The sequence below is a fragment of the Dendrobates tinctorius genome, unplaced genomic scaffold (genome assembly GCF_039654945.1).
Source record: "Dendrobates tinctorius isolate UK_male_01 unplaced genomic scaffold, ASM3965494v1 ptg000072l, whole genome shotgun sequence".
NCBI classification, from domain to species: Eukaryota; Metazoa; Chordata; class Amphibia; order Anura; family Dendrobatidae; genus Dendrobates; species Dendrobates tinctorius.
In genome coordinates, this window is record NW_027361740.1 from 675,125 (window position 1) to 700,972 (window position 25,848).

A 25,848-nucleotide genomic window follows, 5' to 3' on the forward strand; every position below is an offset into this window, starting at 1 on the left:
TAACTTTTTCGCATTAATATATTTTGAAAACTATAAGTGCTCGTGCAGACAGCTGTATTATAGGTCCAAATTCGCACTTGAACCAATGTTATGTTATGGGGCTTTACATGTACGATTTATTCTTTGGACAGAAGACTGTCCAAGGTGAAAAAAAAAACAAAAAACTCACGCCTGAGTTTGATCTGATATTCGGATCGCCCTCGGCCGTGCCAACAGTAGGACTGCACTCGATGACATCGAATTGCGGTCTGATTTCCAACGAATGAAACAAAAGAAGGAAAGGAAGTGGTGTGATGTGGGGGGTGCTTTGACGGTTACGCACTGTTGAATTTTTCCAATTTGAAGACATACAAACAAAACAAAAAAAATAAAATAGTTTTGGTTCGCGATTTTCTGATATCAAGTAAACTATTTTCCAATCGACTTGTGCAATTTTTGGTTACATATAATGTTTAGATTATTTTTCTCATGTGAGGTGTCGTGACTGAAACAGCATATGGTATTTCATTTTTTTTCTTTACTGCACAGGTTATAAAAAAAATATATTTTTATAGATCAGACTTCCATGGATGTTTTGATACAAAATAGGTTCTTTATTTTCAAAAACATGGAAAAGTTCAGTCCTTCCACAGTTTAAAAAATTTTTTTTTTAGTACATTTAGGGGACTTGAGCTAGACACCGTATGATCATATGCTCTTTACACTACAACACAACTGTATTGTAGTTTATAGACATAATGCTTGTCTCCTATGAAGCCCATCAAGTGGCTGTGAGAATCAAGATAGCTGACTTGTGGTGCCTTGGTAACTTATTGGCTCACATTAATGGGATTGTGGGCTAGGGCGACTGCAAATGTGCGCGTTAAGATAAGTCAACTCACTTGGCGGTACACAGAAATAGGGAAAAAAGGAACACTGTCTCTAAGTCTTCAGTTGGTTTATTATAAGGCAGCATAAACCAACTAGAAGTGGAAAATAAACACAACCCTTTGGGAAAAAACAGGAAAACAACAAAGAAAATGCTGTAACAGAGGCCATGCTTTACAATGTCATCTAGGTAGGTGGCAGTATACTTCTTATGAGGAGCCAGGACCCCATCCATAGCCCTCTGGAAGGTTGCTAGAGCCCCATGCAGTCCGAAGGGCAATCTAGTATATTGGAAACACCCATCATACGTCGAGAAGGCAGTCTTCTCATTAGAACTCTGGGTTACGGGGATCCGCCAGTAGCCCTTCCTTAGGTCGAGGGTTGTAATGTACCTCACGATTGCCAGACTCTCAATGGGGCATCAGATATGCATCACATTTTGAGACATCATTCAGCTTGTAGTAATCATTGCTGGAACTGCCTCACTCTCGCTGAATGGTTATACACCCTTGCCTGTGCCTGGAGAAGATGCTCGTTCACGATGGGCATCACTTTCGCCATCCTCTCCTGTAACTGAGCGACATACTCTATGATACTCTGGTGTGGCCTGATCTCGGCTTTCCAGGTTTCCTTAGCAATGTCCAGGAGCGCTCGCGAATGTTGACCATACAGGAACTCGAACTGCGAGAAGCCAGTAAAGGCTTGTGGAACTTGTCTGACGGAGAAAAACAGACACGAAAGCATATAGTCCCAGTCTCGACTGAACTTCTTAATGACCTTCTTGAGCATCGCCTTCAAGGTCTTATTGAAGTGCTCTACTAGGCCGTCAGTCTGCGGATGGTAAACTGAGGTTTGCAACTGGGCAATCTGAAGTACCTTACACAACTCTCTCATTACCTTGCTCATGAAAGGGGTTCCCTAGTCTGTCAAAATTTCCTTCGGCAGACCCGTCCGTGCAAAAATATGAACATGTTCCCCAGCGACTTTTGGCTGAGAAGTTTTAGTGGCATTGCTTCAGGGTACCGGGACGTTTAGTCCATGACCACTAAGATGTATTGTGCCCTCGTGCAGATTTAACTAGAGAACACACTAGATCCATGGCAATCCTCTCAAATGGGACCTCTATCACAGGTAAAGGAACAAGGGGACTTCGGTAATTAGTTGTCACGCATAGTGTAGGACAGACCAAGTGCAACACAAAGGGATAAGGGGAAGGGTGGCCTAACACTAGGGAAGTGGGGAGTGGAGACCCCTAGGCACATCCAACGTCGACCCTAAATAGGTTCCGTACCTATCATCGAGCAGGATACCTAGTCCCTGTCAGATCCTAGCAGTAAGCCCTGCTTAGGGAAGGAAGGGGTTAACGCTGGTCAAACTCCACTAACACTACAGACAGCCAAGATACACAAAACAAGGGGAAACAGCTTGAGTAGACTCAGAGAGAAACACAGTCGTCCTTCAAACTCCAAAGAGGATGCTAGCTGACTGCTACAGCTCCAAGCCTCAACAAGGGAAGTTCAAATAGAAAATATCACCAACATTTGCCATCATCAAGCAGGAAGTATTTCAACACTCAGGTCCAGGTGTGGCCATTAGCACCAGGGGTGGTGACCGCAGGCTCCTAGCATCAGAAGGACCAGGCAGAGGTCTGCAAGGCAAACTGCTGAGACCTTCTGCAGACAGATGCAGTGCAATGGTCTGCAACCTCTGACACATCTGTGACATGAGTAGAGGGAGCGGTTATCTGGCTGGTGGGGCAGGACGTACAATAATTTAGGATCTCCTGGTAACACCCTGGCCTATAGAACCTCTGCACTATTCTTTCCTGTATTTTCTCTACCCCCAGATGTCCCCTCAAAACATATGAATGGGTCATGTCTAAAACCTTCCGCCGATAGGGACCTGGAACCAAGAGCTGCTCCACTATCTCCCCTCATTGTAGTCACCTCATACAGTAAATCGCAATTAACGGCAAAGTGTGGGAACCTGGTGTCAGCTCCCGGCTCTTGATCAACCTCGGCTATCACAGACACATTTTCAAAAGCACCTTTTAGGGTAAGAGCCCGCATTTGAGCAGAACCAAAATTTTCCCCAGACACCCCCACATCATGAACCTCGGCCTGACTGGCCACTGTCTCATCATCTTCACCCAGCAGGACACACAAGGGGAACTCCTCCATCTCCGGCTGTGACGGGGATTGACCAGAATTGAGTTTGTTTCTGTCTGAGTCACTTAGCAACTCAACCTTCCCCCACAAGTCCCAAAACAGGCTAAAGTCCCACCCAATTATCAAGGGGTCTAGTAAGTCTCTCACTAACCCCCCGACCTCATGGGACTCAGTACCACAGTTTGCTTTTATATACACTCTAGCAATGGGGTAGTCTTTGGCATCGCTGTGGATACATCGGACGCTTACATCTTTTCCTAGGATCAACTGGTGGTGGAGTGTGGCCCTGATCAAGGTCACCAAACTCCCCAAGTCCAATAGTCCTGACACCAGCACCCCATTTATGGTCACAGGACATGACTGTGGTCCATCACAAGGCTGATGGTCCACACTGAAAGTGTCTGCCTATGTTGCAATCCATCTGATCGGAAGACAAAGGGCTGCTATGTGTCCAAGACCGTGACACCACCAGCAGATCAGGTCTTTACCAGCAGTCTTTTGCAACCCCTCAATGGCTCCTTGGAACCTTGAACTCCCCCCAGCAGTGGCACTTTTGGGACTCGGGCTCCCATTGGGTAACCCAGTATAGAGATGCGCTACCCCCAGCTGCCTTAGGGACCTGTCGACTACCTGGTACCTTTCAACTAGGCCGACCAGGATATCTGCATTCCGGGGATCCACCTGGGCAACCCATGTCTGTACCAGCCTTAGAAGGAAGTGGATAAACCAGCCCATTACAACCCGCTCCACCATCTGGGCTGGGGTGGAGGACTCCGGCTGCAACCATTTCTGCACCAGATGCAGCAAATTGAACATTTGGGAGCGAGGACATTTATTATTGCAATATGCCCAGTGATGAACCCTTTGCGCTTGGACAGACAGTCACTCCTGAGCGTGCCAGCATCTCAGGTTTTAGTTTGACATATTCCCGGGTATCTTGAAAGGCCAGGTCATAAGCCTTCTGGGGCTCGCCGGTTAAGGTACTGTCACACTTAGCGATATCGCTAGCAATATCGCTATAACTTGTGACGTTATAGCGCTATTGCTAGCGATATCGCTGTGTGTGATACTTACCTACGACCCGCTCCCCCGCTGGTTATCGCTGATCGCGCGAGAACGTCCAGGACTTTCTCGTCGTCAGCTTCCTGCGGCACTTCCTGTGGAGAGATGAGCGTGGAGCCGGGCAGGAGAACGTCAGGATCGCCAAGTGTGACAGGTAAGTAGCAACCCCCGACCCCTGCGATGTCGCTGGTGAGATCTGCCTGTGTGGCAGCTCACTAGCGACCACTTAGCGATGCACCAGTGATCCTGACCGTGTCATATCGCTGGACGGGATCGCTGGTGCATCGCTAAGTGTGACAGTACCCTTAGATACAGGACCAGCACCTCCGCCCATTGATCTGGTGGCAGTCTCTCCCGATCCGCTACCTACTTAAAAACAGGCAGAAATGCCTCTACATTATCACCCAGGATCATTTTCTGCAGCTTGTCTTCCGGATGAATGTCCAAGTGCAGGAGACGAGATTTGTGGAGTGGGCTTCTGGTCTCCCACTAACTGCCTTGGCAAGCAACTCGATCTGCTGCTGCTGTTTTTGAAACCAGTCCTGTTGGTGCTTCTGTTGATGTTGCATCTGCAGGATGAGCAGCTTACTTGTCTCTTGATATACCAGCTGTTGCTGTTGCTGCATGTTCACCAAATGCTTAATGAAGTCCTCCATCTTTGTCTGTCGTCGCCTGGCTTATGGCCGCAGGTCCTGGGTAAAGGCGGTTTATCCACCGCTGCTACTCGTGTTCCCGGAACGTTGAGCGCATTCAAAACACCACTGTCACGTCTCCGTCAGATTTGGGGCCTGCTGTTCCGGTCGCAGCCACTAGGAGGCGCCGGGCCGCCACTTCGCCGTCAGACTCGGGGACGGCTGTTCCTGCCTCGGCCACTGGGAGGCGCCGTGGTCCGCCCGTGAGTTATGGTGGTGACAGAGAAGTGGCTCCTGCGCAGGCATCTGGTGGGCGCAGGCTCCGCCCCTCTGTCAGTCATCAGGGGGTTACTGCAACTCCATCTGGCCTGGTCCTGGGGGCGGCCCTAATGACATCACCAGTCCAGGAACCTGTGAGGGATGACCTGATCCCTCAAATACCTTGGGACTGGTCTTGCAAGCCGCCGGATATATTCTTGGTTCCCCTGTGTGTTACTTAGTGATTGATTTCTGTTTGACTCTGACCTCAGCCTGGATTTCTGACCCCTCTTTTGCCTGACGATTCTGTACTTCTGCTACTCTCCTGGTTTGTGACCTTGGCCTGGATATTCTGACTCTGCTACTTTCTAACGATTCTGTACCTCTGCTGCCCTCCTGGTTTTTGACTCTGACCTTGGCCTGAAATTGACTCTGCTATTGCCTGCCGTTTTTGTACTTCACTTTGACGACCGTCCTGCTCTGGCCGCTGCTCCTATTCAGACAGTACCTCCTGGGCTCTGTTGTAAATCCAGATCCCTGTATAGGGGTAAAGGGTATCAGTGTTTCTCGGGGTGTTGCCTGGCTGCAGCCCAGAACCGCAGACGGACGTTACATTATATCCGGCCATAAAATTAACTGCTTCTTGTGTATATACCCAACATATACAAAAGCAGTCTCCCTGAACTTTTTTTTTTCTTCTTCTGACTGAGCTGATTTTTTGCCTGAACACCTGTTGCAGTGCACAGCCTGGAAGATCTCTCTCATTTTCTTGGACAACTATGCGGCAGTCTGGAGTCTTCAGGGAGAGAGCTGCACCTCAGAGATCCATGCTCCTGGCACGTCGACCTCTGGGCAACTACTCTGGCTATGGTTGCCCAGGGGCTCAGGTATTGCCCGCAGATGCGGCTAAAGTTTTATTACCCATTTCAGTTTCATGTGGTCAGAAATCGCTGTGTTTAAACGCGTATGTGGATAGTGGCTCTGAAGGAAATTTTATGGATTCCTTGACTGCTAGGAATCTGGGTGTAACGCTACTAAAACTTAATGCCCCTATTAAAACCACGGCTATTAATGGCACGTCCATTATTCAGGAGGGGGTTAAGTTTGTTACTGCCAAGGTTGCTATGTCTGTGGGAGCTTTACACACTGAGCTGGTGTCATTTTTTGTGATGGACAATTTAACCTCTGCAGTTATTCTGGGTATGCCATGGCTACGCCAGCACAATCCTGTCATCGACTGGCACTTGGGTGACGTTGTACGCTGGAGCCCACAGTGTCAGAAAAATTGCATATCCTTGGCAGTAAACCAAGTTAAGGTTAAAACCCCCCGCATACCGTTTGCTTTCAGAGATTTTGAGGATGTCTTTTCTATTGTAGAATCTGAAAAGCTACCCCCTCACAGAGAGTATGATTGCCCTATTGATCTGATTCCGGATGCCCGTCTCCCTAAGGGAAGAATATTTAATCTCTCTGGCCCAGAGCGTCAGGCCATGAATGACTATATTGCAGATAGCCTAAGAAAAGGGTTTATCAGACCGTCCATTTCTCCAGTTGGGGCCGGGTTCTTCTTTGTGGAGAAGAAAGATTGTGGTCTCAGACCCTGCATTGATTATCGGGAGTTGAATGCAATCACTATAAAAAACCAGTATCCGCTTCCACTCATCCCTGATCTTTTTAATCAGCTAACAGGAGCCCGTTGGTTTACTAAACTTGACCTCCGGGGGGCATATAATCTGGTCCGCATAAGAAAGGGAGATGAGTGGAAAACGGCCTTCAATACACCCCTTGGCCATTTTGAGTACCTGGTTATGCCGTTCGGACTCAGCAACGCACCTGCCGTATTTCAGCACTTTGTTAATTATATTTTTAGAGACATTTGTGGGGTGTATGTCGTGGTGTATTTAGATGACATTCTGATTTACTCTGCTGACCCTGTGACACACTCTCAACACGTCTGTTCTGTGCTACAAAGACTACGTGAACACTCCTTGTTTGCTAAACTGGAGAAATGTGTCTTTTTTGCTGAGGAGGTACAGTTTTTATGATACATGGTTTCAGGTAAAGGCTTCCGCATGGATCCTGCCAAGGTCCAGCCTATTAAGGCTTGGGTGCAACCAAAATCGCTGAAAGCGCTGCAGCGATTTTTGGGGTTCGCTAATTATTACCGCAAGTTTATTAGAGGTTTCTCAGAGATTGCCAAGCCACTCACGGATCTGACCCGGAAAGGGGCGGACGTGGCCAACTGGAATCCTGAGGCAATTCAGGCGTTTTCTACGTTAAAAGAGAGTTTTGTGGCCAACCCAGTTTTGGTTCAGCCGGATCTGGACCGTCCATTTATTGTGGAGGTGGATGCCTCTGAAGTCGGAGTGGGAGCAGTGCTATCACAAGGCACTACATCCCTCACTCAGCTTCGTCCATGTGCGTTTTTTTCCCGCAAATTCTCTCCCACGGAGAAAAACTATGATATTGGGAATCGAGAACTATTGGCAATTAAATGGGCCTTCGAGGAATGGCGTCACTTCCTCGAGGGCGCCAAACACAAGATCACGGTAATTACCGATCATAAGAACCTGACATACCTAGAATCAGCAAAAAGGTTAAATCCTAGACAAGCAAGGTGGGCATTGTTTTTCTCTAGGTTTAATTTTATAATCACCTTCCGCCCTGGTACAAAAAATGTGAGGGCCGATGCCCTCTCTCGCAGTTTCTGCCCCTCACAAGCCGAGGACTGTGAACCAGTTCCGATATTGGCCACTGGGATTATTGTGTCCGCAGTGTCATTGGACCTTCTGGAGGAGATCCGCAAATCCCCAGAACAAGCCCCTGACACTACGCCACCCAACAAATTGTTCGTTCCGCCTGCATTTCGCGTACAAGTGCTTAGAGAATCACATGACTCTGTTTTGGCAGGCCATCCTGGTCTTAATAATACTGCCAGATTGATAACTAGGAATTTTTGGTGGCCGACGGTGGTTAAGGACTGCAAAGAATATGTCTTAGCATGTGAGGTCTGTGCCCGCGCCAAGTCCTCCCATACTCGCCCTGCCGGCTGGCTCCAGTCCTTGCCCACCCCCGAGAGTCCATGGACCCACATCTCCATGGACTTCATTACGGACCTTCCGTCCTCAGATGGAAAGACGTGTATTTGGGTGGTGGTGGACAGGTTCAGTAAACAATGTCATTTTGTCCCCCTGTCGGGGTTACCTAACTCGGAAACGTTGAGTAAACTGTTTATTGTACATGTGGTACGTTTACACGGTGCCCCGGTCAATATTGTGTCTGACAGGGGTACCCAATTCGTGTCAAAGTTCTGGAGGGCGTTCTGTAAACGCATTGGTATTGAGCTATCTTTTTCCTCGGCTTACCACCCTGAAACCAATGGGCAAACCGAACGTGTCAACCAGGCTCTGGAGCAATACCTTCGTTGCTACATCTCAGAACACCACTCCGATTGGGCAGAACATCTGCCACTAGCCGAGTTTGCCCTAAACAATCAGTATCAGGACTCCATTAAGTCTACCCCCTTTTTCTGCAACCACGGGCTGCATCCGCGCTTTGGCTCATTCTCGGCCAGAATGTCGGAGCTTCCTGGGGTAGAGAAAAATATTCATCGTTTAAAAACCATTTGGTCTGAGGTAAACTCTAACTTGAAAGGGGCCCGGGTTAGACAGACCTCGGCAGCGAACAAACGGCGATCCAAAGGACCGCACCTGGGAGTTGGAGACAAGGTTTGGCTCTCCACCAAAAACATCAAGCTTAAAGTACCGTCTGCCAAACTGGGTCCCAGATTTATTGGTCCATACGAGATTATAGAGGTGATTAACCCGGTGGCCTTCCGTTTAAAACTCCCTCAGTCTTTCAAATTACCCAATGTCTTCCACAAGTCTCTCCTCAAGTTGTATCGCTCCCCAATTCACCCTGTCCCGTCCCCTCCTCCTCCCGTTTCGGTCGGAGGGTCCTTGGAGTATGAAGTCCAGGGTGTCCTTGACTCCCGCCTTGTAAGAGGGTCCGTACAGTATCTGGTACACTGGAGGGGCTACGGCCCGGAGGAGAGGTCCTGGGTCCCTGCGCGGGACATCCATGCAAAAGCACTAATTAGAAGGTTTCACCTCCTTCACCCTGACAAACAAGGTTTTGAGGGTCCGGAGGCCCCTCTTGGAAGGGGGGGTACTGTGACGTCTCCGTCAGATTTGGGGCCTGCTGTTCCGGTCGCAGCCACTAGGAGGCGCCGGGCCGCCACTTCGCCGTCAGACTCGGGGACGGCTGTTCCTGCCTCGGCCACTGGGAGGCGCCGTGGTTCTATTACATCGCCGTCAGACTCAGGGCCTATGGTCCCAGCTTTAGCCACTAGGAGGCGCCGGTCTGTCACGTCACCGTTGGATTCGAGGCCTGCTGTTCCGGTCACGGCCACTAGGAGGCACCAGACCGCCACTTCACTGTCAGACTCGGGGACGGCTGTTCCTGCCTCGGCCACTGGGAGGCGCCGTGGTCCGCCCGTGAGTTATGGTGGTGACAGAGAAGTGGCTCCTGCGCAGGCATCTGGTGGGCGCAGGCTCTGCCCCTCTGTCAGTCATCAGGGGGTTACTGCAACTCCATCTGGCCTGGTCCTGGGGGCGGCCCTAATGACATCACCAGTCCAGGAACCTGTGAGGGATGACCTGATCCCTCAAATACCTTGGGACTGGTCTAGCAAACAGCCGGATATATTCTTGGTTCCCCTGTGTGTTACTTAGTGATTGATTTCTGTTTGACTCTGACCTCAGCCTGGATTTCTGACCCCTCTTTTGCCTGACGATTCTGTACTTCTGCTACTCTCCTGGTTTGTTTCCTTGGCCTGGATATTCTGACTCTGCTACTTCCTAACGATTCTGTACCTCTGCTGCCCTCCTGGTTTTTGACTCTGACCTTGGCCTGAAATTGACTCTGCTATTGCCTGCCGTTTTTGTACTTCACTTTGACGACCGTCCTGCTCTGGCCGCTGCTCCTATTCAGACAGTACCTCCTGGGCTCTGTTGTAAATCCAGATCCCTGTATAGGGGTAAAGGGTATCAGTGTTTCTCGGGGTGTTGCCTGGCTGCAGCCCAGAACCGCAGACGGACGTTACAACCACTTGTGGTAAGTCAACTCACTTGGCGGTACATGGAGGAAGGGACAGCAGGAACACTGTCACTTTAAAACTTCAGCTGGTTTATTATAAGGCAGCATAAACCAACTAGAAGTGGAAAATAAACACAGCCCTTCGGAAAACAACAAAGAAAATAATGCTGTAACAGAGTCCATGCGTTGCAGGTAACATCCCGCTCTGGAGCAACAAAGATTCAATCTTTCCTCCACAAGACACACACCACAAGAGAATCCTCTCTGCAGTCTTGCTGACCAAAGACTGCCTCTAGAACCCAGTTATTTAAACCCAAGACCATGCAACTCTTTCCATCATGTGACTGACCACATGATTATGACATCACATAGGTCCCATCAGCTCTGCAGGTGGAGATAAAGTGGACAGTCTTCCACCCGCTCTATGAATGTCCACATAAAACCTGCACATTATGCAACTTTAACTTAACCCTCACAACACATAGTAAATACTCTGGTTTCATGTCACTGACGCCATTAAGTGCAGTGTCACATATCTCCCCTCTAATACATTACCAGTAACTTTGTCACAGCGTGCATCAGCTACATCCAAGCAATTTGAATGCCAATATCTATCATTAATAGTGGCATTTAAACAGTTAAACAGTAACAATAGGAGCCAGATCCAAAACTAGATGCCAGCTGTATAACAAAGCCAACATCGGTAGTTTGTGGAGAAGGGCTCAGCTCCTGAACCAGCTCCATACACCTATACTTAGTGTGTGATATGCATCATATGGGGGAAAATTACTGTAACCCCTTCCTGGCAAGTAAAATGGAAAAATTAGGTTTTTCTAAAGGAGACAAAATTAGATAATAAACTTGAAACAAACTATAAAAAAGAATCCTAAAATTATTGGACAAACCCTTTACAAATCCCTTTTTCTAGTGATCGCCTATCTTTAAGCCATCAATATTAGAGATCGATGGAGGTGCGACACCCTCCACTCCTGATACTGGCGGAGACCAGATGTGATCTGTTATGGAGTATAGGAACCACAGCAGAGTACTGCCCATCTGCCCCAATTCATGAATATGTGAGGCTGCGCAGTACTAGCTGCTCTATGCAAATATTCAGTTACAAGGGAGAAACATTGTGTGACATATCCAATTTCAAAAGACTACTGTCCGAAAATTCAATAGCAATAAAGTTTAACAAAGAAAACAAAACAAAATAAAAGTTAAGGCACAGAGAATATGAAAGATACGCCTAAAACTGCCTGTTAGGAACTATCACGCAGTGTAATGTTTCACTTTTCAAAACTATGTTACTGTGGTTACCTAGTTCTTCTTCCATTGTGACACCTTGAGCTTGGTTGGAAACTCCAAGAACTCTATTGAACAATATTGAAAAGGCGCTACCCCAGACACCTAGAAAAGACAGAAGCAAACAAATTATAAAATAGCTTAGTTACTCACCGATAACGGTGTTTCTCAGAAACCATGACAGCACTACGGAGAGAGGGGATCCGCCCTTCAGGGACAGGAGCCACAGATAAAAAGGGCGGTACCTCTCCTCCACCTCCAGTTGGTTACAGAGCATCAGAGTGTCTCCAGGTTAGTTAGACAACAGAAATATATGCACAACATTATAATATTGCTTATTATCAGAAGCACCGTGCCTAAACGGAAACACTCTACTAACAGTAAAACGTGCTCACCACACTCGTGAAGGGGAAGGGAATAAGCAGGTGCTGTCATGGGTTCCGAGAAACACCGTTATCGGTGAGTAACTAAGCTATTCTCTCACCCATGACAGCACCACGGAGAGAATTACAGAGATTGGTAGCTTAGGGAGGGACCACCGCCTAAAGGACCCTTCTCCCGAAGGTCAGGTCAGACGTAGAGGCTAGATCTAATCTATAGTGCCTGAAAAAGGTCGAAGGTGATGACCGCCTTACAGATTTGTTCTATTGATACCTCAGATCTTTCAGCCCATGAGGTCGTCATCGCTCTTGTGGAATGGGCTCTCAACCCTTCCGGGATGGTATTTTCACTGGATGAATATGCCTCGGCAATCGCATCCCTTATGCACCTTGCCAGGGTACTCTTAGATGCTTTGAGTCCCTTCCGAGGTCCCTGAAAACACACAAAGAGAGAGCCTTCCTTCCTATATTTCTTGGTGGCCTCTAGATACTGCACTAGGCACCTCTTCACGTCTAAGGTGTGGAATTTTTCTTCTCCCTTCTTTTTAGGATTTGGGCAGAATGAAGGAAGGACTACCTCTTGGGACCTATGGAAGTGTGATGACGCTTTCGGTAGATAGGCTGGGTCAGGCTTTAAAATGACCCTATCATCTAGAATCTTTGTGAAAGGTGGCCCTACTGATAAAGCTTGCATATCGCTCACTCTGCGAGCTGATGTTAGCGCGAAAAGAAGCACTGTTTTTAACAACAGGACTCTTAGGGATGCTGAGTGAATAGGTTCGAATGGAGGGCCTGTTAGTGTGGATAGTACAAGATTTAGGTCCCATGATGGTAATCTTTGATTAGCTATCGGCCTGGATCTGGATACGGCCTTAAAAATCTGTCACCTAAGGATTACCTACCACGTCATGGTTATAAAGGCGCCCAAGGCCGCTACTTGTACCTTTAATGTGTTGACCGCTAGACCCTGTTCTAGACCCTTTTGTAGAAATTCTAGGATTTTATCAATGTGAACCCCGTCCTGAACCTTTACCCCCGAAGTGGATAAGAATATTTTTCCACGTTCTCCCGTAGGCTCTCATCGTAACCGGTTTCCTACTTTTTTGTAATGTGGTTATCGGGTTCTCTGAAAACCCTCTGTCTCTCATCAGTGCTCTCTCAATTTCCATGCTGTTAAATGGTGCCTCCCTGCCTGAGGGTGTAACACTGGGCCCTGCGATAGCAGGTCCGGGAGATCCGGTAGGATCCATGGGTCGGTTACTGAGAATATTTTTTGCCAGGAGAACCAGGTTCTTTTGGGACAGAAGGGGGCTATTAAAATCATTCTTGCCCCATGCTCCCTAACTTTTCTTAGCACTGCTGGGATCAGCATGATCGGGGGAAAGGCATGTGTTAGGAACTATGTCCAATGGGAGTATGAAGGCATCCAGAGCAAGAGGATTCCCCCTGGGGTCTATGGAGCAAAAAGTTTCCACTTTTTTGTTTCTAAAGTCGGCGAACAGATCTATGTCCGGGGCCCCCCACATTTTTACAATCTGCCGAAAAACGGACCGCTTTAGGACCCATTCCCCTTGTCGCAATTGGGTGCGACTCAGAAAGTCTGCCCTTTGATTCTCCGTGCCCCGGATGTGTAGTGCTGACAGAGATAGCAGGCTTGCCTCTGCTAATTTGAGGACTCTGGAGGATGTGTCCATTAGGGCTCGGGACCTGGTTCCCCCCTGATGATTTATATATGCTATTGTGACTCGATTGTCTGAAAATATGCGAACATGATGACCCCGGAGCAGGGGTAAGAAGTAAGAAGTGTGTTAATGCGTAGCCCACTGCTAAGAGCTCTTACAGGTTCGAGGAGGCTTCTAATTCTTTAACTCCCCACGCACCCTGGGCCACTTCGTTGTTCATGTGTGCTCCCCACCCCGTGGGACTGGCGTCTGTGGTAACTATGTGTGTGTTATTTTTGTTACCCAGGGGATCCCTTTGGAAAGGTTGTCTTGGCTTTTCCACCAGGTTAGGGAATGAGTAGTTTTTGAATTTAGGGTAATAAGACCCTCTAGGTGTCCCCCTACTGCAGACTAGTTGGCTAGTACGTCCCACTGTAGATCTCTCGTGTGTAACTGAGCCCATTGGACTGCTGGCAGGCAGGCGGAGAGAGAACCCAGTCGTGACATCACTTTTCTTAATGTCATGGAGGGATTTTGGATGGCTCTTGTTACAATTTGAGCGATTTTCTCCTTCTTGTGGTCTGGGAGGCGGCACTCTTGAATGTTTGAGTCCAATGTTAGACCCAAGAATTCCTGTACTCTGCTGGGCTCCAATCTTGATTTTTTTAGATTTAGGAGCCAGCCCAGGCCCTGCAGAGTGTCCATCACCCTGTCCCTCTGTTCCCAGCGTTTTTGAGCCGAGCTGCTTGCTATTAAAAAATAGTCCAGATACGGGATTATTATTTTGTCTTGCTCCCTTATATGAGCTATCATCTCTGCCACTATTTTGGTAAATACCCGTGGAGCTACAGATATTTCGAATGGCAAGGCTCTGCATTAGAGTTCTCTTATCTCGCCCTTTATCGAGACGGCTAACCTGAGATATTTCCTGGAGTTTTTGTGAATGGGGACGTGATAATAGGCGTCGCTGAGATCTAACACCGTCATGAAGCAGTTCGGGAACAGGATTTTGGTGGTGGACCTGATTGACTCCATTTTGAAGCTTTGATTTTTTTTTTTTTTTTTTTTTAAATTTATAATTGTCCGAAACGTGCCGTCTGGCTTGGTCACCAGGAAAAAGAGTGGAGTAAAACCCCCTGCCCCTTACCTGCAGGGGAACCTCCTGGAGGACTCCTTTATCTATCAGGCTTAGGACTTCGTTTTCTAGGGCTTCCTGCTCTTGCGTACTGGATCTTAGCGGAGTCATTACATACTTTTGAGGCGGGAGGGAGAGAAAGTCTATCTTTAGGCCCTCCTAGATTAGGGGTTTACTATCCATGGGTTGTTTGAGATTCTTTTCCACGCTGGGAGAAAAAGGTTTAACCTTCCCCCCCACCCTGAGCAAACTGTCACCTAGAGGGCTTTTTGTCTCAGGACAAGTTGCCGAAGAGGAACCCTCTCTCTCTTCTCTTGTCATCCCACTTTTGCTCTCTCGGTGGTCTCCGCTGAAGAAACTTTCTATTCCGAAAGGGCCTCTTAAATGCTGCCGGCTCTAAATTTGGGAACTCTTTCTTCTTGCCTTACTTTCTGGAGGATGTCATCTAACGTCTCCACAAAAAGGAATTTTCCTTCACAGGGGATTGAACACAGTTTCATCTTGGTCTGTAGGTCCCCCGGCCAGCTTTTAAGTCATAATATTCTACGTGCTGCATTTGAGAGTGCTTTGGACGATAACCGGACTGAGTCTGCCGATGAGTCCGCTAGGAAGGCAGCCGCTCCCCTTATTACTGGGATAGAGTCTAGGATTTTATCCATTGGCGTCCCTTCTCTTAGTTGCTTTTCTAGTTGGTCCACCCAAATCATTAGGGCTCTCGAAGTACATGTTGCCGCTATGGCTGGCCTGAGGTTACCTCCAGCTGACTCCCATGCACCTTTAAGAAAGGTATCTGCCTTTTTATCTAGGGGATCCCTGAGGGTGCCCATGTCCTCAAAGGGGAGGGCAAATTTTTTTTTTTTTTTTTTTTTTTTTTTTTTTGAGGCCTTTGCGACAGCTACATCGAGCTTCGGGGCTTTATCCCAAGATGAAGATGCCTCTTCCTCAAAGGGATATTTCCTTTTAAGGGAAGGGACCGTGGTGTTTTTCCTGTCCGGTTTATCCCATTCTTTTTTGATTAGACCCCGCACATTTTCATTTAGCGGGAACACTCTCCGCTTTTTCTGGCCCAGTACCCCGAACATTATGTCCTGGACTGTTTTATCGGGCCTAGGGTCCAGCACCCCCATGGTAGACCTTACTGCTTTCACTAGTTTGTCTACATCGTCTAGGGGGAAGCAGTGACGCCCCTTTGTTTCCTCGTCTGAGGATGAGGAAGTGGAATCTGAGGTTTTTGACATGATTTCTCCCGACGTCAAGGAATCCGACTGGGAAGTCACTATTGTGTCTTTCTTTTTTGATTTGTCCCTATGCTTAAGGGATGTAAGGGCACTCTGAACCTCCAATTTTATTGCGGCTCTTAGGTCAGAGGCCAAATCCGGAGTTTCCTAACAGAGGATTTCTTTTGTACATTACTCCGTTTTTTTCTCCCAAGAAATAGGTAGGGGACTAGCACAAGTGGGGCACTCCCTGTTCTTTTTCCCCTTCTTTCCCTAGTAAGGGAAATGGATTTTTAATACAATGGTGAACAGTCACGAAGATCACTCACCCAAAAGTATGCGGCTGCAGGTACCGATTCGGGAGATGGAGTCAGGTCCTGAATAGGCTGCTCTCCTGGTGGCGATTTGCTCCTTGCAGCTGACGTGCTACGCTGCGTGGAGTGACTACTGGAACGACCATCCGTACTGCGTTCCTTTTGACGATGATGGTGGTGCTGCTGCTTGTGCAGCCACCATTTTAAATTTGCCGGCTGAGACGTCACCGCTCCCATCCTGCACCGCTGTCCCCGGGAAAGCGCTCCTGCGCATGCGCCGGTTCTCGGGACCTGGAAGCCGGCTTCTATTTCCGGGGCGGCCGCCATCTTGGTACACCTCTGTACCCCGGCGCCGCCCGCATGTTTGCCAGGTCCCCGCAAGCCCCGACTTCCTCTCTGGAGCGGCGGCTCCGGCGTCTCTCCCGCCCGCTCACCCGGCAGCCCGCATCGGCCCCAGCAGTGGCGGCTTCGGGCACCGCACCCTCCCGAGGCAGGGGCCTCCCCGCTGCCATCACCGGTCAGGCCGGCCCCAGATCCTGGACACACGAAAGGTACTGTCCTGTGGGTCCCCCATCAGGAACAGGAACCCAACTGGAGGTGGAGGAGAGGTACCGCCCTTTTTATCTGTAGGTTCCTGTCCCTGAGGGGCGGATCCCCTCTCTCCGTGGTGCTGTCATGGGTGAGAGAGAAATAAAATATATCGACAAAATTATAGGGTCCATATCAACCACAGCGCAGCTCGGACCCCGGTAGCTTTTAACTATGCCAGTGTAAAAAAATAAAAATAAATAAAAGAATAAAGATAAGAGTAAAAATAATAAAGATAAGAATGACAATAAGAAAAAGAAGAATAAAAAGAATAAGAGCCCCCCGTACAGCTTCTGACCTTTACATTGCTATTATTTAACATGGAAACTGTTTTTGGTCTTGGACAGAGACTCTGAAGCCAGGGATTTGTGACTTACTGGGCTGCTTGGTGCAGTTTTGATAGAAGCCCAGTTTTGTCTGATGTAGATGTAGCAGAGCTCAGACTAACCCACCCACACCCCTGATTGGCAGCGTCCTGTATACATTTGACAGCAAGCTGCCAATCAGTGGTGGGGGGGTGTGGTTTTGCTCAGATTACCCTGACTGGCCTGCACATGGGCTTTAGTTCAGCAGTGTTAATCTCTGGCTCATAAAACCTGATATATTGAAACTATCGCACACAGCCTAATAGGTGACACATCTCTGGAATCAGGCTTTCTTTTCCTATATTAAGTGGCTTTCAGATTTAATAGCAAAAACCTACTGACACATTCCTTTTAAGTTACTTGTGATGAAAAGATTGCAGTCACAATTTATACAGTCACTGCTCTCGACTTCCAAGTGTGTTTTGCTGTGGATCCTCTGACTTTCACATAAGGGATACTGAATCTTTGAGAGTTAAGGCCCAGTCACACACAGTGATCTCGCTAGCGAGATCGCTGATTTTGTGACACATCAGCGATCTCTCCAGGAGATCTCTGTGTGTGACGGTGATCAGCGACCGGCCCCCCTGCCGGTTATCGCTGATCGTGCTCGAGCGGCCTGGGCCGTTTTTCGATCGCTGGTCACCCGCTGCCCAGCACGCATCGCTGCGTGTGGCAGCGAGAGACCAGCGATCAGCGACGCTGGTTTCTAATGTAAACGGGTATCCCGGAGCCACTGCTCCTGGATATCCGCTGTTTACCTTGGAAACCGGCGTACACGCTGGTTTCCAAGGTAAACATTGGGTATCTAGGAGGCGCGCGATCGCTGGGGCTGTCTATGTGATAGCTCACCAGCGATCAGCCTAACGATGTCCCAGCAATCCCATCCATGTCGGATCGTTGGTGGGATCGCTGGGACATCGTTATGTGTGACGGGGGCTTTAGAGCTCTAAACATTTGTAGATCAAACTGTCTAGTTTTCAACTAGTATCAGCAAAGAATTATCATTGTCAAGTGATATGCACATTTGTGTAGTAAATTTGAAAAACAATCTATATAAAATAATTATTATTAAGTATTGGTTTTATTATGGCTTACTTACCCATTAAAAAGTGTAGTGGATATTCATCATATTTCTTTATAACAGTACCCATATAAAACTTGCTTCCAAATAGCTCTGGAGACATAAATGTGCCATACTTTGCCATTCCAATCTCATGTGGAGTAAATTCTACCCAATCTGCAAAATTAAAAGAGAGAATGAAGATTCTGTAATGGTTTCATTAGCTAGAAGAAGACTTGGAAAAATCAACAAGTGGGTACTAATAATGTAAGACTAGGGGCAGGGGCGGACAGATCATTGGTGCAAGCTGTGCGGCCGCACAAGGGCCCAAGACGTAAGGGGGCCCATTTCTACCTCGAAAGCAGGTGCAATTTTGCATTTTTAGGAGCTCTTGGGCTGCAAAGGTCCCATATGTTTATCTTGCGCAGGGGCCCCTTTCTGTCCGTGTCTGCCAGTAACGGGCAGATAGCATCTGTATAGAGAACAGCATTGTACCCTACCATGTGACTACAGCCACCAGTCAGGGGGGTTTGTTTCCAGATGTTGGGCTGTTTCATTTAAAAAAAAAAAAAAAAAAAAATTGTAACATTTCTCTCCAATTTATAGAAGTCACAAGTACGCAGACAAATGGATATCTGCTTGGGACCTGCCTTCAAAGACATTTCAAAAGGGCATATACTGGAACAGTGAGAACTGAAAAGTTACACCATGTCAAGAGCTAAAGTAACTTGCCATTGTACTAATCTGTACAGGAAACCTGAACCATTGGAGGTTTTAGCTTTATTTAAAAGGTCAGAGATTTACACAAATCTCAGATACACATCTCGCTCTTTGTTGTGTATTCTGATTTTATCATTGTGTTTTGGCTTTATTTTTCGCTGCATTTTTTTTTTTATCTTGGCTCCAAATCCGCACAAACAATAGATAATCATGGGAAAACATAAGGTTTTCATTTTTATTAAAGTATTTAATGCACCATTGAATCTCTAATTATCAATCCATCATGTACTTAAAGCGCAAGACATTTACATTCTTTTCACAAATCAACAGTACACTGCCACGAGACCAGATGAGCATCTCGCCTCAAGCAGTGGCCTTCAGCTTGCCCAAAGTGGGGGTGGGGTGGGGTGTGGGCATTGCCAATAGCAGGGCTGTTCGGGTACACAGACCCACATGGCTTTTAATATCAATATGAGATTTGCACCGATTGTCTGCACCCTTAGCCCTTTCATTACAACTTGCTTGCTTTCATTAAACTTGCCTTTCTCAAGGTGTCATGGATGAATTACAAGGGGTACATACCGCAGTCACATGAGGCATGGGGTAAGCTCAAACAAAAGCCTACAGTCCTGGTTAATACATATGTAATGAACTTTCCAAATTAATTTTACAAAAGAAAATTGCTTAATTATAAAAATTATTTATGTATACAAAACCATCAGTACCTAAATGTGAGAATAGTGAAAGATTTTAAAGAAAGAAGGCAGAACAATTTCACTGCCACTCAATTTTGCCTGAAAAAAAAAAAAAAAAAGATAGAATAGAAAATATATTAAGATTGTAAAACACAGCATGGAAGTCAATAGACATCAGTACTGAGCTGTGTGGCTGGGAGTCAAGCACTAAAGAGGTAAAACGGATGTTTTACACTACAGTTCAATCTGCCCATGTCTGACTCACGGTGCTTAATGCTCTTCCCTCCTTGACTCACGGTGCTTAATGCTCTTCCCTCCTCACCACAAAGTATAAGAGGAGGTGCTGTACTCCTCATTGGGCTGGCAGTCATCTTGCTTTGATGAAGACGTATTTGAGCTCTTTTTAAAGAAAGGATGGCAATTTCAGGAGATTAGAGAAAAGGGGGAGTGGCTCATAAGTAGAGAAAGAAACACTTTTTTATAGATCTTTTTTAAAAAGTTTTACATTTACATGTAGTATTGATTTAAGCAATGTTTGTTATCTCAAGTGTGACCATTTATATATGCATGCAAGTCTCTTACTCAGGAGGCGGTGACTTGTTGGGAAGACCTGACTCATTTACAATTGAGATCAATAATAGAAAAAGGATGCAACAAAAAGTTTCTATCACAGAATAGTAGATTGCAGAGGAAACTGCTTGCGATTAGGGAGGAGCACACCTGTGGGAGTTTGAGTTCTGGTCCTCTAACCAAACTTCATTCCAAAGGTCTATTCTGGTAACAGAACTTTTCCCAAACTTGAACCAGAACCACATTCAAAACAATGAGAACCCACACTTTTGAGCTAGAAAATTATCTCTTGGTGTTTAGCACCGACACTAACTGTCCGGTATGACCCCCAATTCTAAGTTTGAGTTTGCTCATCTCTACTAGTGATCTCTCCAATGATCAGCTCATTGTTGGGGTATCAGTTATGTGGCAATATGTTGTTCAATTTGCAAGTGACAGATGTCGTCCAGAGTTTCAGCACAGGCATTCCCCAAAACCTACCTTCCATTTTCAACTGACTGACGTACCACCAACATGTACTATGCAGTCTGGGGCCCAGCGTTCTGGCCAAGTCCATTTTAATTACCCACACACTGACCAATGTATCGAATGTTATCTCAGTTACATGATGCATATATTTATAACTCTAGTCGCAAGGTATATACTATGCAGTTTCTCGCTTTATTGCACACTTATTGGGGGGAAGGTGCAGGGAAATATCCAGCAGCACTTATACGAGAAGCAAACAACTGATTTAACAGCCAGACACAATATGCACTAGTTACTTTTTATTAGGAGTTTAGTCAGACACCTATTATATTGCCTACTCCTACATTTGCAATCATTTGCTTAATACGCCAGAAGTAAATGTTTTCTGAAATTATTCAACTCCTACGTTATAATTATTATTGGTTTCCTGCTTACGTCTTTAGAGCGAATTACGACTAAGCAAATACAGTCAAGAACTATTAGTCTAGGTTGGATCTGAAATAGACAGACATTTATGGGATAGTACACTTTTAATAGAAATTGTTCAAAAGGTTTAATGCGAAACTAAAACCAGTAACAGGCTGGCAAGGCAGTTTCCTTTTTTATTAATTCCACTTGTTTAAATTTAGGAAATCATGTACGTCATTAGCTACAGTAAGTACGCTGTAAAGTCGTGAAGCGCGTCAAGCGTAAGAGCTGAAAATCATGGTAAAAAAATACAGGCATAGTGGAAAAACGTAGAGATCATAGACCTAGATTGTACATATTAAGGCCAAATAGGTTGCGCGTGTCATAAAAAGCAGCCTGCAGGTCTCATATTGAACATTTCACTAATTTAATAGAGAATTTTGTGATGCATCGTTTCACGATTATATATTTAGCACGTGTTGTGAAAACCAGCTGCAGCACTCGCACAATTACTACCGCTCCTTCAAACATTAGATCTGTGGTGTGCAGACAGTCGTCCTCCAGACATTTATAGCATCCTGGTAACCCTGTTTAAGCAGATACATGGGCAAGTAAGGCTATATTCACACAGCACACAGTCAAAATGAGAGAAACCACAAATAAATATGAAGGTCAAGTCAACAGAGTTCATAGGGCACCAATGGCATTTGTGGTGGTGCAGCAAGACTTTTGTGAAGAAACTGTGGGGACACAGGTAATGCCATACAACACATACTGTGCATAGGCTATTTCAGATTACCATAAGCAATAGGAAGTTTTATAGAAATATGGTAAGCTATTAGAAGCCATCCAGGCTACAATTTGGGCATTTCAGCATACTTATAGTTTCAGGTGACTTTCCAGAATAAGAAGTCATGTGTGCTTAGATAAGGCAATATTTCTGGTCTTTATTTGGCTTGCATCTTGCATTTTTCACCAGATTTAACTTATTGCACTCTCCATTTCTAATTTTCAGTTGCCTGAGCTAGTGGGTGGAGAATAGCCAAGCCAAAGTACACAGACAGGAGAGGTCCATGTAGCATACCTTGAGTTGCAGCAGTAATGACGACATTACAAACCCATACTCCAGTGTGGCTGTGAATCCAGCACTGGCATGAAGGAAAAATAAACAAAAAAAAAAAAACACAAGAAATCAGCTGCAGAGGACTGTTTGCGTCTCTCACGCTGCCGCTGCCTCTTCCTCCAGTCTCCATAGATTTAATTTAACAGTGGTAACCTGATCCCTCAGTGAGCATATAGTCCACCTTGTCAGTATGGAATTTGGTTTTTATTTCAGAGTAAATGAGCAGTTGAGAGGACAGAGAATTCATTGCAAAAGTGACTATATGTCTATAACAATTTAATTGTAGTATAACCGACTCCTTATGCTAGTACTGAAGCTTTCTATCCAAACATAACTATTCCAAGCTTGGAGACTTACCAGCACAGGTGCATACTTAGCTTATGTCGATTCTGTTTATAATAGGCACAGAAAATCTACTGTGCTACTCAGATATCCAGAAATCTTACCAGCAAACATCAGCTCTGACACATCAGGCTTCACATGAAGACACGTAAACAAGGGCATTGGACACTGACCATCACTTATTTTTTCCTGCATGTTCGTCAACTTGCTGTGCATTCTCTGTTACAAGAAAAAACACATCACTAAAAAGGTCATCTGGAATACAGACCGGGTACAGCACTCAACAGGGGAGGTTACAAGTAAATTCATCCCTACATCAAGATTAGAAAAATTATTTTACTTTTTTTTTTTTAAAGGCGTTTTCAGGATCAGAATATTTTTAGAATACTTTACCCTCCACTAATGAACTGCTTGAGAGGACCACCATGCTCTTCCAAGTTCCTCTCATTATTTAGCAGACATGGCTTGGTATTTTTGGTAGTGGCCTCTCCATTTTGTACATATCTACATGCATGGCTCCAGATACTGTATAGTGGCCATTCTAGGTTGCTGCTCAGTTCCTCTAGAAGTGAATAAGAGTGGAGCTGCAGAACCAAGAATAACTAGTAAAGAGTATGTCCAGTTTGGGCTCTGAACGCGATTTAGCCACGTTATAGCAGATGAACGCCGCTGATCGGTGGGGGTGCCAGGGATGAAATAAGTCATCAATATTGTGATTCAGGAAAACCCCTTTTAAATATAAAAAAAAGGAAAAAAAAAAAAAGGGAGAAAAATTAAAGGGAACCTGTCACCCCCTCCCCAGGCCTTAACTAAAAGAGCCACCTTGTGCAGCACTAATGCTGCATTCTGTCAAGGTGGCTCTTCTATTTGGCGTCCTTTCCATCCCTGAAAGAATCGTTTTTATAATTTGTCCGTCATACCTGTAGTTTGTCCGGGGGTCAGGTCTTTCCCCCCGGATACAGACGCCTCACATCCATCAGTCATTTCCTCATTTCCTCTTGGCGCCGCCTCCTCAGCGGTTCTCCCTCAAATCCCACTGCAATTAGTGATGAGCTGACGATTCCTATGACGCTGCACAGTAGGAAAGAGGTGGAGGGATTTGAGGGAGAGCCGCAGAGAACTACTGCTCATGCCCAAGATTCCCAGCCCCGCAGTGTGAATAAATCAGAAGAGACTGAAGGCCGGGATCTCGAGCCGCGCGTCCACGCAAGTGCGATAAGGAAGACATCATGTGATGTCAGTGGACAGGCAGCTCTAACTGCGCATGTCCAAGAAAAAAAGATTACAGCGCAGGAAAATAAATGAACGCTGAGGAGGCGGCGCCAAGAGGAAAGGAGGAAATGACTGATGGATGTGAGGCATCTGTGTCCAGGGGGAAAGACCTGACTCCCGGACAAACTAGAGCAGAGGTCTCAAACACGCAGCCCCTGAGGCAGTCATCTGCGGCCCGCGGTGCACGTCTCATCCCCTGAGGCAAGCAGAAGGGGGAAGGCATGCAGCCATTCAGGAGCGCGCGATGGCTGTGTTCTGTGTGCACAGGACCTGTGATGAGGTCACAGGAGGGGGAAGAGACAGGGGGTCACAGTGTGCGCAGAACACTGCTGTCTTTGTCTGTACTGGTTGTCATGGTGCTGTGTAAGTTTCTGTGTGGGGTCAGGAGGGGTTTACAGGGTGGACGGAGAGGAGCCGCGTGTGCACGGAGAGGAGCCGCGTGTGTACGAGGTGCACGGAGAGGAGCCGCGTGTGTACGAGGTGCACGGAGAGGAGCCGCGTGTGTACGAGGTGCACGGAGAGGAGCCGCGTGTGTACGAGGTGTACGGAGCGGAGCCGCGTGTGTACGGAGCGGAGCCGCGTGTGTACGAGGTGTCGGGAGCGGAGCCGCGTGTGTGCGAGGTGTCGGGAGCGGAGCCGCGTGTGTGCGAGGTGTCGGGAGCGGAGCCGCGTGTGTGCGAGGTGTCGGGAGCGGAGCCGCGTGTGTGCGAGGTGTCGGGAGCGGAGCCGCGTGTGTGCGAGGTGTCGGGAGCGGAGCCGCGTGTGTGCGAGGTGTCGGGAGCGGAGCCGCGTGTGTACGAGGTGTCGGGAGCGGAGCCGCGTGTGTACGAGGTGTACGGAGCGGAGCCGCGTGTGTACGAGGTGTACGGAGCGGAGCCGCGTGTGTACGAGGTGTACGGAGCGGAGCCGCGTGTGTACGAAGTGAGCGCAGCCGCTTGTATACGAGGTGAGCGGAGCCGCTTGTGTGTACGAAGTGAGCGGAGCCGCGTGTGTACGAGGTGTAGGAAGCGGAGCCGCGTGTGTACGAGATGTACGGAGCGGAGCCACGTGTGTATGAGGTGTACGGAGCGGAGCCGCGTGTGTACGGAGCGGAACCACGTGTGTACGGAGCGGAACCACGTGTGTACGGAGCGGAACCACGTGTGTACGAGGTGTATGGAGCGGAGCCGCGTGTACAAGGTGTACGGAGCCGCGTGTGTACGACGTGTACGGAGCCGCCTGTGTACGACGTGTACGGAGCCGCCTGTGTACGACGTGTACGGAGCCGCCTGTGTACGACGTGTACGGAGCCGCCTGTGTACGACGTGTACGGAGCCGCCTGTGTACGACGTGTACGGAGCCGCCTGTGTACGACGTGTACGGAGCCGCCTGTGTACGACGTGTACGGAGCCGCCTGTGTACGACGTGTACGGAGCCGCCTGTGTACGACGTGTACGGAGCCGCCTGTGTACGACGTGTCGGGAGCGGAGCCGTGTGTGTACGAGGTGTACAGAGCGGAGCCGCGTGTGTACGAAGTGAGTGGAGCCGCGTGTACGAGGTGAGCGGAGCCGCTTGTGTGTACGAGGTGAGCGGAGCCGCGTGTGTACGAGGTGTAGGAAGCGGAGCCGCGTGTGTACGAGATGTACGGAGCGGAGCCACGTGTGTATGAGGTGTACGGAGCGGAACCACGTGTGTACGGAGCGGAACCACGTGTGTACGAGGTGTATGGAGCGGAGCCGCGTGTACAAGGTGTACGGAGCCGCGTGTGTACGACGTGTACGGAGCCGCCTGTGTACGACGTGTACGGAGCCGCCTGTGTACGACGTGTACGGAGCCGCCTGTGTACGACGTGTACGGAGCCGCCTGTGTACGACGTGTACGGAGCCGCCTGTGTACGACGTGTACGGAGCCGCCTGTGTACGACGTGTACGGAGCCGCCTGTGTACGACGTGTACGGAGCCGCCTGTGTACGACGTGTACGGAGCCGCCTGTGTACGACGTGTCGGGAGCGGAGCCGTGTGTGTACGAGGTGTACAGAGCGGAGCCGCGTGTGTACGAAGTGAGTGGAGCCGCGTGTACGAGGTGAGCGGAGCCGCTTGTGTGTACGAGGTGAGCGGAGCCGCGTGTGTACGAGGTGTAGGAAGCGGAGCCGCGTGTGTACG

General features: G+C 47.8%; 1 protein-coding gene across 4 annotated transcripts in view; it reads right to left on the reverse strand.

The window, feature by feature from the left end:
- The window catches only part of PLA2G4A (phospholipase A2 group IVA), a 320,423-nt gene that overhangs the window by 86,589 nt on the left and 207,986 nt on the right, over positions 1 to 25,848 (reverse strand). For all 4 annotated transcript variants that reach the window (XM_073582532.1, XM_073582533.1, XM_073582535.1 and 1 more), the window contains 3 exons: positions 22,540 to 22,654; positions 18,149 to 18,286; positions 11,405 to 11,494 (listed from right to left, as the gene is read on the reverse strand). In XM_073582532.1, the coding sequence (XP_073438633.1) occupies positions 11,405 to 11,494; positions 18,149 to 18,286; positions 22,540 to 22,654 (343 nt within the window). The remainder of the gene's footprint in view (positions 1 to 11,404; positions 11,495 to 18,148; positions 18,287 to 22,539; positions 22,655 to 25,848) is intronic.